The 16,139-nt window shown below is 49.3% G+C and overlaps 1 protein-coding gene and 1 long non-coding RNA gene across 2 annotated transcripts in view; one reads left to right on the top strand and one right to left on the bottom strand.

Moving 5' to 3' along the window:
- The window catches only part of FAM20C (FAM20C golgi associated secretory pathway kinase), a 56,951-nt gene extending 51,367 nt beyond the window's left edge, over nt 1-5,584 (bottom strand). Inside the window, exons 1-3 of the mRNA XM_056503410.1 lie at nt 5,499-5,584; nt 4,587-5,202; nt 1,991-2,166 (exon numbers count right to left, since the gene is read on the bottom strand). Coding sequence (XP_056359385.1) covers nt 1,991-2,166; nt 4,587-5,068 — 658 coding nt within the window. The 5' untranslated portion in view covers nt 5,069-5,202; nt 5,499-5,584. The remainder of the gene's footprint in view (nt 1-1,990; nt 2,167-4,586; nt 5,203-5,498) is intronic.
- Nucleotides 5,052-5,675, top strand: LOC130259278 (uncharacterized). The gene is made up of 2 exons (XR_008841610.1): nt 5,052-5,139; nt 5,374-5,675. It is a non-coding gene; the product is annotated as an uncharacterized LOC130259278 (long non-coding RNA).
- The last annotated feature ends 10,464 nt before the right edge of the window (nt 5,676-16,139 follow it).

The raw sequence follows: 16,139 nt of genomic DNA, 5'->3' as shown, positions 1-16,139 counted from the left end.
TTTTGTTTGCAAGCTGACAAAGCTTCTGAATGCCCTCAGGGTCAGGCAGTGAATGCTAACACCAAAATTCAGATCCTGGCATCTCTATATGGGCAAAAGTCTCCTTCCATTTCCATATACCTGATTTTAGACTGGGGTTTATGAGTAGGAATCATTCCCTGTCAGTTCCCATGGAGCCAACAACAATACCAAATACACCTCATGGTTTAATTTATGGAAATTATCCTGATTCATTGCTAGAAACCATGGCTCTGTGTTTTTGTTAGAGGCCCTACCATGCTCTTAAGAGCCTTGCTCAAACATTAACAGAGACAATCCCAGAGGGAATGGCTAATAGCAACCATAAATCTTCCTCTGTGCTCCCAAGGCCCTTTCCCCCCATTGACCTGAGAGCTCCATCAAAATCAGAATTAATGGAAACCCCATGATAGATCTGTATGACACATTAGGTGAAATCATGGTCCCAGGGAAGCAAGTGGCAAAAACTTCCACTGATGTCACCAGGGTCAGGATTTCACTCAATTTTTTATGATAATAATTTTTTGCTGCTAGGCCAACTGAAGCAGACAGAGGTGAAGCCTCTGCCCAGAAGCACAAGTGAACAGCAAGCCCAGAAGATCAAGTGAAGAAAGAGTGAGCACTAAACTACTATTTCTTGCTTGTACCTCCCTTTTTCCCCCACCAGCTTCTGTGTCCCTAATCCACCTCAGCCATCCCCTGCTCTGCAGAAGGGACAGGCTTGACAAACACGATTCCCTTAATGAATCACCCTGATTTTGGGGACAGAAAACCCATCACAGGTTAATAAACAAGGCCAGGTTTCCTGAGCAGCAAGTCCACTGGACCCTTGAATCCAACACCTGGGTACCACAACCTGCTTTGTTCCCAGTCTGCACCAAGCACAGCCAGCACACAGCAAACTCACTGAGATGAAAGTCTCCTGTGGCATCCTGCATTTTACACCTCCCCATCCCAACCAGCCAAATCAGCTCACTCCTGATGAGCAAGGGCCTGCTTTATTCCTGCTCAGCAGCAGCTGTGATTCACACAATGGAAAATGGAAACCTTGGGGCTGCTTGAGCTATTCTTGCCCAGGCCATTTCCTGCTGAAGCCAGGGGAATTTTTGCCTCGCAGGGTTAAAGACCTGCTGACCTCATCCCCCAGTGCCAGCACACCATCAGCACTTTCACAGAGCTCCTGCTATTTCATCCCCCTGAAAGGGACTTTGCAACTCTGTGGTCAGCACAAGCAGCTCCATTTTCTGCCTGCTGGATGGAAACCACTGCTGTGCTGCACTCCCTACCTCTGGAAACCACGGGGTGTGCACTTGTTTGGCATCCCAGGGCTTTCATCTGAGGCTGTGACATTTCCTTCCCTGGGCAGCACACAGCCAAATTCAAGAAGACACACGTTGCCATTAAACAGGAGAAAAGCCTGCACGGTGTCACCTTGTTTAAGCAGAGCCAGAGGCTCTGTGGGCACATCCCCGTGGTGGATTTGCAGGCAGAGCAGGCAGGCTGAGCCTTGCCTGGAGCTGCTGCCCTGTCTGGGGAAGCTGCAGCTCCTGCAGGCACTGCAGCAGGGCAGCCTCTGCTTCCCTGGCAAGGCACAGCCTGCTAAATAATAATCAGCCACTAATACAAATCTGGCTCGTGCAGGATGCTGTCTGCTTTCTGCCATCCCTTTTTTTTTTTTTGTTGGCAGAGTATTTATTTTAAATAAGCAAATAGGGCACTTTCAGCCTGGTTGTTACTAAAGGATCTCTGACATGAATGAGGTTTGCCTTGCTGGCAGACTTGGCAATTATTCAGGTAATACAGAGCTGGCAATATCTCTTCATGTTCAGCAGAGAAAATGAGCAGGGGAGTCGGAAGGCAAAGTTGTAGGGATGCTGGAGAGAAGCCATGCAAAATGTTAATGCTCAAACAGCAGTGAGATCCTGAACAAAGAGCAAATAATGATAAAAAAGTAACATGTATCTAAACATACCAACACTGGTTATCTTTTGGGAGACAAGGTCTTGTAGTAAAGCCTCAATTGCAGGATTATCTCTGGAATACAACTCGTACCGATTAATGCCAATGTGGAATTTTAACCAGTTGGGGTAGGAGTCTATGGAGGTTTCTCCAGTTGGCAAAAATTCTTCATGATGATCTTCATTTTGCCTACCACAAAAAAAAAAAAAAAAAAAAAAAAAAAAAAAAAAGGTCAAAATTGAGGAGAAAGAAATTATGTTACAGTTTGTAACAGGCATCAAGAAACAGGGGTTCAAAATGTGACAACTTGGAGAGAGGTCCCTGGCTCCTCCCTGCACCAGGAGCCTTTTCCCACCTGGAGCTAATGGGGAGAAGGATTCTCACTTCCCCTCACCCTGCCTGATTTAACACCCATGAAAGTCAGGAGCAAAACTCAGAGTGGCATCACTGAGCACTGGCAGAGGCCCTTCTGTAGCAGAAACACAGAGCCCAGGTTTTACCTTGTCTTTAGGTGGCATTATGCTCCACACAGCTTTTACAGGTCTGACCTGAACAACAGCCTCATCCTGAACCTTTCCTTAACAGGGACATGGGGCAGGAAACCAGGAGTGCAGCAGAACCTGACCTGTGGTGCCCAATGCTCCCATTCCCCCTCCTTCTAAAGAGGGAGATTGAGAAACTGCCTCACTCTGAACTGGTTGCTAAAGAACTGGCTGGTCTTGCAATAGGTACCTACTACAGCAAAGAATTAATTTAAATTACCACTACCTGCTGAATTTCACTTTAGTTCTGTGAACTTTGGCTGCAGCCACTAAGGAAAATATGTACAACAGGCAGCTGATTGTGGATATCAGTGTTGATTTCACTCTTCACCTACTGAACAGACTAACCCATATTTTTGATCCAGAGTTCTCTGTGTTTACAGTCATCTCCAGATGTTCAGGCATTTGTGACTCCTTCTTTTCTTTTTCTTTCAGAGAACCCAAAACTTTCCAGGTTATTTCCCTTCACAGTCAGTTAGGATTATTAGATGGAAGGGGCCTGGACAATTCACATGCTCATGGGCCGGAAATCAGAATTATTTATCCTCTCTTTTAAAGGTTTAGCTCATGCTGGCTGCTTTGCAGCTTGACAGAGCTTTGCACGGTACAATGCAGCTGTTTAAACATTACAATGTCAGTGTGTTTGGAAGAGGGTGCTGTTGTATTAGACAACCCTTTTGATTTTTCAGTCATTGAATTTCTCAGCATTTCTTAGGAGCCAACAGGGCATACGATTCACAGAGGCAACTGACTGCTTTGAAGGCTGGAGGTGCAGGGCACTGGGAATTAATTGAGGATGAAAAATGCAGCCCAGATCAGATCCTGAAAGCGGAAATACCTGCCAGGATGAATGCCTCTGTGGCACTAGACCTTGCTTTTGAGAAAAGTTAATGTATGACTGCCTGGCCTCACTGCTCAGCCCCCTCACCTCTGGGTGGGAGGCTGGGAAGGTGCTGGAGAGGAGGGCTCGCTGAGAGCTCACCCTCTGTTCTTCTGGCAGCACCTTTCACAGCTGGAGATGGGGCAGACCGACCTGCTGGCCTCAGCACTCCCGTGCTCCTGTGCTTATTCTGTATTTCAGGGCATTTATTTCCACAAGGAACACGACTCGGGCGAGCCTGTGAACTGTTTGTCTTTTTCCCAGTGACCCCGAAATGCTGCGCTCAGCCCTCTGCCCAATTCCACAGCCAGGGGAGCAACCCGGGGGGACACGGATGGGGACAGGGACAGGGACACGGGCAGGGACAGGGACAGGGAACGGGACAGGGACAGGGACACGGACACAGACACGGACAAGGGCACGGGCACGGGCATGGATAGGGACACACACAGGGACAGAGACAGGGACAGGGACAGGGACAGGGACAGGGACAGGGACAGGGATAGAGACATGGACAGGGAGACGGACTCGGGCATGGGCACGGAAATGGACATGGGCAGGGACAGGGAGAGGGACAGGGACAGGGACAGGGACAGGGACACAGACAGGGACAGGGACACAGACGCGGATAGAGACATGGACAGGGACACGGACATGGGCATGAGCACGGAAATGGACACGGGCAGGGACACGGACAGGGACAGGGATGGGGACACGGGCACGGGCACGGGCACGGATAGGGACACACACAGGGACAGGGACACAGACACGGGCACGGATAGGGACAGGGACAGGGACACGGACCCAGACACGGACACGGATGGTGACACACAAGAGACAGGGACAGAGACAGAGACACAGACACGGACTCAGGCACAGATAGGGACACACAGGGACAGAGACACAGGCACGGACACAGACACGGACACAGATAGGGACACACACAGGGATAGGGACACAGACACGGGCACAGACACGGGCGCAGAGACGGACACGGACAGTGACACACACAGGGACAGGGACAGGGACACAGACACGGACACGGACACGGACACGGACACACACAGGGACAGGGACACGGGCACAGAGACGGACACGGACAGTGACACACACAGGGACAGGGACACAGACACGGACACGGACACGGACACGGACACGGACACGGACACTCCACGCGGAGCGCTCACCACTCGGGCTGCTCGGCCGCGCGCGGGTTGAACCTGATGTCGCTGTTGACATTGAAGAGCAGGTCGCCGTCGGCCAGCGGCGGCAGGGCGGCGCGGTACAGCGGGTGCCGGAAGAGCGCGGCCAGCGGCGCGGCGCTGCGGGCGGGCGGCGGCCGCGGAGCCCCGGGCCCGATCAGCCGCCGCGCCCGCCCCGCCGCCGCTCCTCCGCCCGCAGCCCGCTCCGCAGCCCGCTCCGCCGCCTCCCGCGACTGCGACGAGAGGTTGGAGGCCGGCTCGGCGCTGAAGTCCTGCAGGATCCGCAGCGTGTGCTTGCCGGGCCAGCGCGGCGCGGCGGCGGGCGGCGGGCAGGAGCAGCCCGGGCGGCTCTCGGGGCCGCGGCGCTCCAGGCGCGGCAGCAGGTCGATCATGATGTGCATGGTGCAGGCGACGAGGAACACCATGAGGATCAGCACGCGGAACTTGCGCACCAGGAGCATTTTCATGGCCGGGGCGGCGGGCAGAGCTTCCCCGAAGCTCCGGCGCGCTCCTCAAGGGTCGGGAAGCCAGCGATCAAGTCAATGAAGTTACCTCCATAGGCTAAACCCGATAGGTCCTCATGTCTCAGTATCATCAAGAACTTGGGAGGGGGAGGGAAAAAAAAATAAAAGGGAAAAAAAATTAAAAAAAAAAAAAAAAAAAAAAAAAAAGAGCTCCGGACCGAGCCTTTAAAATCAACAGGAAAACAATGCCAGCGGCATGGTAATATAGAAAGCCATCTGTTCACGATTTCTCCCTCTTTTTATTACAGGGATCACAACAAACACGGAAAACTGGCTCTTGGAGAGAAACCGGCATCAGACACAGGCGCTGTTTAAATATAATAAAAAAATAATATGGGGAGGAGGAGGGGGGAAAGAAAAATATTAAGAAAACCTGTGCGGAAAGGCGACAGAAGAAAAAAAATCATCCATAATATTTGGCCGTGCTGGAAACGCTGACTCCTTTCCCTTGGATTTGAGCAGTGATGCAGCAGAAGCGCTCCCCGCTCGTTCTTGCTCCTTCTCTTCTCTCAGACTCTTTAAGAACATTGGCTGGAAAATCATTTTCTTAGAGCGGTTCCAGTTTCTTCATCCATTGCGTCCAGAGCTTGGGAGAGATTAGTGTGTTCAGCTGAGATCGAGTCTGGGTGGCTGCTGTATCCGGGCTGGGCTTGTGCTTTGGCTTGGGTTGGTTTTTTTTGGCTGCAAAACTGTCTGATGGCACAACTGCAACATAAAGGTTAAATATGGCACAGGAGAAAAAAAAAAAAAAAAAAAAAAAGAAACAGAGCGGGGAGAAGGAAGGATTAGAGAAAAGAAACTAATATAAATCAGTTGAGGTTCTTTTCAGTGAAGAGGTCTTTGATCTCTGCTGGGTCTTACAGATCTTTCTTTTAAAGAGAGAGAGAGAAAAGAAGAGAGGAGGGGGGAGAGAAGGGAAAAGCGGGGAGAGATCTTTGGCAGGTGCAGAGTGAAAACCTCTTTCAGCTACACTGAATTCTGGAGACTGGTTGGACTAGTAGCTCCGCAGCTCCAGCTTTCAGTGGGTGTGTTAAATATTATGAGCGAGCCATGATTCCTGCCTTCCTCACGTCATAGTTAGGAGATTGGCTAAATAAACGCTACAGTGATAGTAACAGGAAAACCTCAACCAAAAGAGGGGTTTTTTTTTCCTCCTCTCCTCCCTCCTTCCCACCCCCCGCTTTTCATTCTACTGCAGCTCCAACTGGGGCAAGGAGAGGGCGTCTGTTCCACAAAGGTTTGGGAAAAAAAAAAAATATAAAGCTGTAGAGGAGAGAGGATTCTGCGCTGCCAGCACTGCGAGCAGCAGCAGCAGCGCTGTGTGCCGGGCTGGGCTGGGCTGGCGAGCGCCGCGCTCATCGCCCTCGCCCCCGGCCCGCAAGGTCAGCCCGGCTCCGCTGGCCGTGGATCGGCCTCTGTGCCTGATCCGGGATCCCTCACCGGGATCCGGCTGCTCTCCTCCTCTTCCCCCCTCTCCCGTGCTGGCTGCCTGCCTGCTGGCCCTGGGGCAGTGGCAGTGGTGGCTTTGGGAGCAGTGGCAGTGGTGGCCCTGGGGCTAATGGCAGTGGTGGCTTTGGGGGCAGTGGCAATGGTGGCCCTGGGGGGCAGTGGCAGTGGTGGCCCTGGGGCTAGTGGCAGTGGTGGCTTTGAGGGCAGTGGCAGTGGTGGCTTTGGGGGCAGTGGCAGTGGTGGCCCTGGGGCAGTGGCAGTGGTGGCTTTGGGGGCAGTGGCAATGGTGGCCCTGGGGGCAGTGGCAGTGGTGGCCCTGGGGACAGTGGCAGTGGTTGCTTTGGGGGCAGTGGCAGTGGTGGCTTTGGGAGCAGTGGCAGTGGTGGCTTTGGGGGCAGTGGCAGTGGTGGCCCTGGGGCTAGTGGCAGTGGTGGCCCTGGGGACAGTGGCAGTGGTGGCTTTGGACCAGTGGCAGTGGTGGCCCTGGGGGCAGTGGCAGTGGTGGCTTTGGGGGCAGTGGCAGTGGTGGCTTTTGGGGCAGTGGCAGTGGTTGCTTTGGGGGCAGTGGCAGTGGTGGCTTTGGGGGCAGTGGCAGGGGTGGCCCTGGGGCTAGTGGCAGTGGTGGCTTTGGGGGCAGTGGCAGGGGTGGCCCTGGGGCTAATGGCAGTGGTGGCTTTGGGGGCAGTGGCAGTGGTGGCTTTGGGGGCAGTGGCAGTGGTGGCCCTGGGGACAGTGGCAGTGGTGGCCCTGGGGCAGTGGCAGTGGTGGTTTTGGGGGCAGTGGCAATGGTGGCTTTGGGGGCAGTGGCAGTGGTGGCCCTGGGGCTAGTGGCAGTGGTGGCCCCGGGGCAGTGGCAGTGGTGGCCCCAGGGCCAGCTCAGCCCCAGGAGCACTGGGGCAGCTGTTTGGCAGCCAGGGCACTCTGGAGGAACGAGCTGCTCCTGGCTCTGCAGGTGGTCAGGGATGCTCAGAACGGGCAGAACCAGCAGGAGCTCGGGTTTGTGTCTTTGGCCAGGGCTTCCCTGGGTTCTGGATCCACAGCAGGGCTCCAGCAGATGCTGAGTTGGGCTGTAGCAGAACTGAGGAGGATAAAGTGCTTGCTCTGACCCACCACCACCTTTCCACAGAATCATCTCAATGCTGACTGTGGCAGTCCCTTTTTTCCTGCATTAAACCACATTAAAGCATTTATTTTCCTCAAAAATCTTCCCCACCCACCAGGCTCCATCCAGCACTGTTCCCTCACTGGCACTTGGTAAGGAATATTTAAATATTTCTCCCTAACTAAATTCTACACCTTCATATGGAATCCAGTGGCAGAGCCTTTCATTTCTGCTGCGCTGTGTGTTGGACCAGCATTACCCCTGCAATTTCTGGCATTATGCAAACAAGAAAATAATAAGTTCTTAATGGAATATTATGACACCAATAAGTCATTGCATACATCTCATTTCAATAATATAAATGAAATCAAGTCCCTTACATCAACTCTGTTTTATTTTTGGTCATTGAATTAAAATATTTTCTCTCTTTTATTGAAGTACTTGAATGTTATTGGGAATTTCACATTGAATTGCTACAATCACAAGCCAGGATTGCTTTGGATCTAACAGGCTTTTTAATTTGGTATTACAAATCTGCACTCAGCACTTCTTTGCATGTTCTACCTTTGCTTTTATTTAACAATACAATCAAGAATTCAGGAGGGGTTAGTGTCGTAAGTCCTGGCATTTCTTCATTGTTTTGGGCATGAATTAATACCTTATCTGCTGCTGAAATCTGTGTAGATGTTTATTTTCCCCATTTCTGTCTGCCTGCCTCACTGAGCAGCAACAATGGTCAGTGTACATGCTAGTGTATTCAGGTAAATAAATGAAGCATGGTTTTGGGTGAGTAAACACACCCAGCTATTATTTTCTCTTATAACGGTTTACAGCCTTCTGATGTAAACCCTGAAAGCAGCAGGGCAAGCTGTAAGTCAGGCCTGATTGCACATTTTGAATCAGTGTAATATTTTTATTGTTACTTCTAATGGAAAAATGGATTTTTCCTCTCTGAGAGCCTCTGTGTGTGCTGCTGGAAGTCCTGGGGGCATCACATGCCTTGCCTGTGGCCATGCTGCCCTGGGACCTCTTCCTGCTCTCCCTCTCCTTCCTCCCTCTGAAGATTCATGTGCTGACCCAATTTATTGGTGCTTTGCCTTATAAACACAGATGACACTGGCACTCTGGTGGGTGCTGCATATTAACCTCCCACACTGCCCAAATCCCTTTTATTGCTGAGGAACACCCTTGGTACTGAGCAGAGGTGATTCCATGAGCTTGATTTCCCTGTCAGCTTTTTCTGTGTGTGGGGCATCAGCAGCACACGTTTCAAGTGGTGTGCTGATGTTTTCTCCATAATACACCCTAATGTTCTTTTGGCTGCCTTCTGGCCCAGGGTTTTGTTAAGTACTTGGTGATTTTTGAATGAATCTTGACCAAATCTCCACTCCCAAATCACAGAGGCAGTGTGGTCACCCACTCCTTCCCCTGGTGGCTTTGCTAAGGGGCACTGAGCTGCAAGCTGGAGATGAGTAGGGCAGAAAGGAGGGACTGGTCCTGTCAGACCATCAGGGCTGGGCAAAGAAAACACCTCACCAGACTCTGCTTTCAGAAAGCCAAAGCTTCCAGCTCCAGCCCTTTGCTTTTGAGTGGTCCCATTATTTAATTTGGGATACAATATTCTGGATGATCTAAACCCCCAGGGATTTCTTGATCAACCTGTTGAAAGCTGAGCTGGTTATTCTATTAAGGCAGTGGAACAGGAGGTTTTCCCCTGCCTGTTTGCTGCTCCTCAGCTGCTGCTGCTGCAGATCAAGGGCTGGCTCCTCAGCTGGTATCAGCTGGCCCTGGTTTCAATGAAATGCCATCTCATTATGTCAGCTGAGGATCTGGGCCACAATGCTTAATTCTTCCACTGTTTGGAACAAAGAGCCTCCTGGCCGTGCAAGAACAAAATTCTTGTTGTTGCTGGAGTCATGGGGCTGGGCCTGTGGAGGATCACATTTGCTGGAGGCATTCATGTGAGTAGTGACTTTGCATATAGCTACATTACAGAGGGGCTGAGAAGGTACCTTCCTGAGTGGTAGAATGTTATAAAGAAAATTAGCTGTTAGGAGGTTGTGTTCTTATCTAAAAATTATCCCTGGGACTGAGTCAAAACAAATTATCTTGATGTTTGTGACATAAGAGCATGCACTGCTCGAGTTATCATAATTTCATCTTCTTATAGCAACTAATTCCTCTAAAAATAATTGTGATCAAATAGCCTGTGCTCCTTGTGGACTTTCTGAGTTAGTGCATGAATCTTTGTAAAGCAGAGGAAATATGGTTTGCTAAATTACACATAAAATAACTTTGCAGTTTCAGTGAAATTGAGGGAGCTACCTGATTTATGCCAGGAAAAAATGCATCCTGATGCTGAAACAACAGCTACACATGCACACAGAAACCTTCTGCCTACCTGAGTGCATGCAAAACTATGAACAGCTTAGTTTAGAAGAGTCTCTTCTGGGAATTATTTTTTTTTTTTTTAGTCTAATTTTGATTTGTATGAATGTTTTGACATCTCAACCTGAGCTTCTTTCCTCTTGAATGGCTAATTTTTCAATCAGATCATTAAAAAAAAAACCCCACCTGAGAAACTGAGAGCAAACCACAAGACATTTTAAGCACGTGGCAGCCTGAAATAGAAATTAAAATACTAATAGAAACCCTCATGGGAGAATCTTATGACTAGGCAGTGTATCCTAATAGGCTGTGGATTGCTCTGCCCTTGGGAGACACCAGGATTCTCCCCAACTTGGATGCTCCTTGCCAATGTGATTCTGAGAAGTTGCTTCAGTTCTGTCTCCTTGTCTGATACCCTGGAGCATTTTGAGATCTATTAATAAAAGCCACTACAGGAGGGAAATGGTGGCATTTTAGGTCTTGCTTCTTTGGAGAATAGTTCATAGTGCTGGCTTTAACCCCAGGAGAAATTTGGAATCCTAGAAATATTCTTTATAGGAAGGTCTGAAACATTGGGACAGGGTGAGTCCCTCAAACCTGGCAGTGTCCTTATTTCCTGGCTTGGTGGGATTTCCCCTTGCCCTGTGGTTTGTGCCTCTCCTTGTCCCTTCTTCCAGGGCTCTCCTGAGCTCACAATTAACCCCTTCTAGCCTGAGTGAGGGTGGGCCCAGGGCTGGCTTGTCCTCAGAGAAGATGTGGGGAGTCTGCTGTTATTTTGTGTTTGGGTCCTTTTGCCTCCCTTTCCATCGGCAGGATGGGCTTTCCTGGAACTCTTGTTGTCAGTGATTCCTCCTCTCCTAGTGCTGATTTGTTTCTGTTTCTCTGAGGGCAATTTAAAATCCTGTCTCACTTTCTGGATTGCTCATTTCTGTATGTTAGCATCAATAGTGAATTTTAGTGATGAGATGTGGCTACTTTGCATTTGCTGTTGGAGGCTGGAGGTGTGTTATGGGGAAGGTATGATGTATGAGTTTGGGAATGTGTCAGGGTGCTGGGGGCAAGTTTGTTTTCTGTATCCATTTTTTCCTGTCAACCCTTGGGCTTCTCTAAGGCTTGGGCTCAAAAACACTGGAGACAATTTAGGTGCCTGAGCTGGAGGCATAATTGCCATAGACTCCCTTGTAGATCAGACCTAATTGCCTTTGGATTTGTCATTCAGCTGAGAGACCAACCCTGTTCTCCACATATAGGTTGGAGTAATCAGATTTGATTTATCTGCTCTGTCTCTCAGAGAGGGCAGCTCTGGGGTGGGTGTTGTGATTTGTGCAGAGCCTACAGCCCTGAGCTGTGTCCTCAGGTGAAATACAGGAGGAGGGTGGGATGATATCCATATACACACCTGCAACCCAGGGGTGACAGGAGCTGCTCACTTACCTTCCCTGCTGGCAGGTAAAACTCCAGGCAGCTGCCAAGAAATGTGTCAAGGTGATGACTCTCAGGTGAGCTGGAAACAGGAAGGTCAGACGTGCAAAATGAAAGTGATTTCCAGTGCAGGCTTTGTCCTTGTCGGGCTCTTTGAAGATTGAGGTAACTTAAAAAGAAAGGGGGAAAATAAAGGTTTCCATGGAAATTTTTGAAGCCAGAGGAGTGACTATTGGTGTTCTCTTTGTTCTGTGTTCTTCACAGCTGATAGAAGTCACAGTGTAAATGGACTTAACTGCTGAGTGACCTTTGACAAAGCCAGATAGGAAGTCTTTGTTGTTGTTGTCAGTGATGGTAATTTCCTTTTTTTTAATTTTTTTTTTTCAAGGTAAGAAGTCTTTTTCAGCAGTGATTCACTAGTTTTAACTGGAACTTTGAGGCAGACACATGGTGACAAGATAGTGACTGCACTGAGTAACAAGGCTTAGTCAATTATTGACCAGCCCATCTCAGCACCTTTGTTTTCCTTGCTGACAAAATATCACAACCTTTATACAAAGAGCTGAGCAGGCAGGAACCCAGCATTGCTCATTCTGGATGTCACTGTGAGAAATGAGCATTTTCTTGTTATAAAGTGGATTGAATTCTCTCCTTGCAAAGTTTCTTCCCATTATCTCTTGGATTAGTGCTCTGTACATGGCTGTCTGCTCTGATTTCTGTCCTTTCTCACAGGAAAACATGCAGAAGAGGTAAAAGCCAATGCAATGGCTGCTTTCTGAAATATTTCACAGGACACCCAGCACAGCTAGAGCAGAGCTAGGATGGCCCAAACCTCATCCAGAACCCTTCAGACAGGACATACAACTGCTAAATGTGTTGACTCATTTCTGAGTCCTCCTTCAGGAGGCATATCTGCTGTTGGTACTGGAGCTAACCATTTCAAGAGCACATTTGTAGTGGCAGTGGCTGCAGAGCTCTGCTATGCTCATATTTGTGGTGCAAAGGTGTGCAGCTCCCTTTCTCTTTCCCAGCTCTTTTCAAATTTAGCCTGTGCCCTTCTGGCAGGTTAGCCAGGGTGCAGGGGGGACTTTGCTTTTTGCACTTGTGTTATTCCATTCAGCACTGGTGTGGCTCTGGGGAAGGGTTCATGCTTGAGGCCCCTGAAGGGGCAGTGCCATGGCTCAAAGCTTTTCCCCTTGATGGGACAGAAAGAGCCTTTTTCAGTTGGATCTGATCCCCTCAGCTTGAGCTGACCCAGCAAAACCTGCCTGGCCTCCTAGTTTGCTCCCTGAAATCAATATAAGTTTGATAATCAAGGGCTGAACATGTTGAAGGGGGAGGCTGGGGAAGCCCTTGCACACAATTCCATCACCAGGAGCAGAGGGACTGCTCAGCTCATAGTGAGTAACACCATAAATGTGAGCAGAGCTCCTGCCCACCTCACTAATGATCACCACTTTGCTGGACTAAGTTCTGCAAGACTCAAATCAATCATATTGGAGACCTTCATGTCAGGCCACAGATGTGTTTTGTTTGTTATCCATGGGGTCCACTTTAGAATTCCAGTGTACAAATGGAGTTGAGGTGGGCAAGTCAAGTTCTAAGGGTAAGAAAGTGAAAATTAAATTTAGTAGTTGCAGTGATGCAGTAAGGTTCCTGGCATCTGATTGCTTCTGTCCCACAGGTAAATAAACCAGCAAGAAAAATAAAAGTTGCATGAAGAGAAAAGCAGCAGCAAATTCAGAAATGCATCAAAGACAGCACATGGAAACTGGCAAAGTTTACAATAAAGCTTTTGGAAAAAAACAAAAGTTAAAAGGATAAGGATCAAAGGAAGAACAAAAGGAAATAGGGGCAAATAAATTAAAGAACAAAATTATGAAGCAAAAGTGCAAAATGTCTTATACAGAAGGACTGAAAATGAAGGACACAGAAAAACAATGAAACAAGGGGATAACAAATGGTGAGATGCAGCTTTGAGTATCATTTGTGTAGGTGTTCAGAGTGCAATCCGAACGCTCCCTTTACAATTTAGATTTTCTTTTCTTTTATTGTTTCTCAACCCAGAAAAGATAATTACAGGTTCCTTCTAATAATAATTGCAGGTAGGCTGTGCCTTCTGGCTCCAGGGTCTGGCAGGAACCGAGCTGTGGGCAGCCAAGCCCTGCTGGATGCTTTGCTGTGTGCCCTGGGCAGGAGGGGTGGGGGTCTCACATGGCAAAGGGCAGAGCCCTGGGAGCTGCTGAAGCTTGGTGGGACTTGGGGACATTCCTGACAGTCAGTGAAGGATGGGGAGGAGTCTTTGGTGGAGGTGTGACAATGTGTGACTGCTCCCATCTGCTGCCTGTGGAGGGGTGCACAGGAGCACCAGCGCTTCTGCAGGGCACAGGGGGCTTTAAATGCTGAGGAAGATGCCATTTTCCAGAGCCTTGCCTTGGAGCTGTTAGCTGGAAACTCGATGTGGAGGCCAGCAGATAAACCAGGGTCCAAAGGTCCCCATGTGCCCCCTGCACACAGCCCTGGGTCAGGGCTGGGGCTGAGCAGATGCCCGAGTGCTCTCCAGGGTGATGCCATTACAGAGGCAGCACAAATCACAGAGCTCAGTCACTCTATTTTCCACCTGTTTGGTGTTACAGACCTTTGGCAAAATGGGAGTGAAGTGGCCATTGCATCTCATGGGTCCAGCTGGACCCAAACCATTCCCCTTTAAACCTTCCCCTCCACACTTGATCTGGCATTTTGGTTTGTCCTCAGAAAGGAGACGTTGACATTGCTGCAGAACAGCTCAGAGTTCATCTTTATTTGCATTAAAATACAAGTAGTCTGTGGTGAATTGACCCTGGATGGACACCAGGTACCCACCAAAACTGCTCAGCTGGACAGGGGAGGGAAAATATAACAAAAGATTTGAAGGTTGAGAGAGGGGCAGGGAGAGATTAATCAACAATTACTGTTACAGGCAAAGTAGTCTCAACTTGGGCAAACAAGTCAAATCAGAGGAGGAAAATGAGGTTGTAGCCCATAGGAAGAGCCAGCTGAAGTAATTTTATTCTTCACTTGCTGGCACCTGACAGGCAGGAAGGGCTGAGGAACAAACTGCAGAGAGGAGAGAAAAAAGGACTGAGCCTTAAAGAGGTGAGAGACACAGCATGGCAGCCACTTCTGGAGTCTTTTAATAGAAAATCATTTTCCCCTTTGCTTTGCTCTCCAGACCTCAGCATTCAGAGGGCAGGGGCAGCTCTGCTGCCAGCTGGATCCTCCAGAGCTGCCATCCTTTCAGCTTGGCCAGCCTAATGCCAGCAGTGGGAAAACTTACCCTGGATGCTGAATATTCACATTTGCCTTCTTGAAACCCAAGCTGAACTTTTATTTAGTCTGAGTCATGATTCAAAAAATAAAATATGCACGGATCACAGTTGTGAAGGGAAGCAGCAGAAATGGCTTTTTGGCACAAACATATGCAAGCCATATTTCTCTAGAAGTAATCTCCCATGGAAATGTAACCTCTGAAGGACACTGAAGTTAAATTAAACTGTAGGTTTTGTAACATAAGATGCTATTGTCAGTCTGGCAAGTCTGGCAGCCACGGAGGAGTAACACAATATGAAAGAAATGGTACACCCCTATTTAGAGCTAAAAACAAGGAGCTTTTCCCAGAGTCTGCATTAATGCTGCCATCCCTTTGTGACCATGGCCATGTCATTTAATCTCATTGCATCATCTGAGAATGGCTGTGAAATTAGTCCCATATGTAGCCAGCACATAAGGCCCAGGGGAAGAAATCACAGTGAGGGAAGATCACACTGTCCCTGAAGAGGAGAAGTTTGGGGATGTGAAGGGACTGGACTTTGTCATTTGCCTGGTGGGTCAGTGGTGAGGTGGGGGAGCTGGTGGCATCTCTCTGGTCTGCCCCAGGAGGTGGAGGAGCCCTGCAGCTCCCCCAGGTGCTGCCAGCTCCAGCCTGGGATGGTCTGGGACCTGTGTGTGCTGGGGCTGGCCAGCCAGATGTGCTCTGCTAATAATAACAGGAATTGCCCTACGAGCACAGCTCCATCGGGGTCACTTGTGTAAGCTCAGGGTATGGGCTCCTCTCCTCAGGACAGCTTATGCAACCACATCAGAAATCAAACACACAATTTGCATTTCACCTGTTTCTGAACATCTGGCTGTTCACGTTTTGGGCCTGCTGATTTCATAGGGATGCTGGTTGGAAAAAGGCTTTCTGTGCATGCAGGCATGGAAAACAAATGCTGAAAGGTTGCCCAGACAGTGACCTTGGAATTAATTTTCAAATTCGAGTGAATGTCTTTATATTTTCTGCACTCAAAGTTTCCAGTGCTGTGGTGTGTGACCTCTCCAGCCCTAGCTCAGGCTTGTTTGAAAGTGCCCCTCTTTTCTCTGATGCTGCATTGCTGCCTTTGAAATCAGCAGAGAGAAGGGTCCCTGCAATGAGATGTGACCTCAGGCTGGTGGCATCTGCAAAGAGAGTCCAGCTGCCTTCAGCAGGCTTTGGAGTGAGCTCAAAGGCTGCTGGCAGGGCACTCAGTGATGTCCTCACTGTGCTTTAATTCCCTCCCTTTGCTGGCCTCAGAGAGTGTGAACCTACTGACCTCTGGTGCATGCTGATCATCCTCTGCTTTCACCAGGGAGGCA

The sequence above is a fragment of the Oenanthe melanoleuca genome, chromosome 14 (genome assembly GCF_029582105.1).
Source record: "Oenanthe melanoleuca isolate GR-GAL-2019-014 chromosome 14, OMel1.0, whole genome shotgun sequence".
Lineage (NCBI taxonomy): Eukaryota > Metazoa > Chordata > Aves > Passeriformes > Muscicapidae > Oenanthe > Oenanthe melanoleuca.
This window is presented reverse-complemented; position numbering and strand designations above follow the sequence as displayed.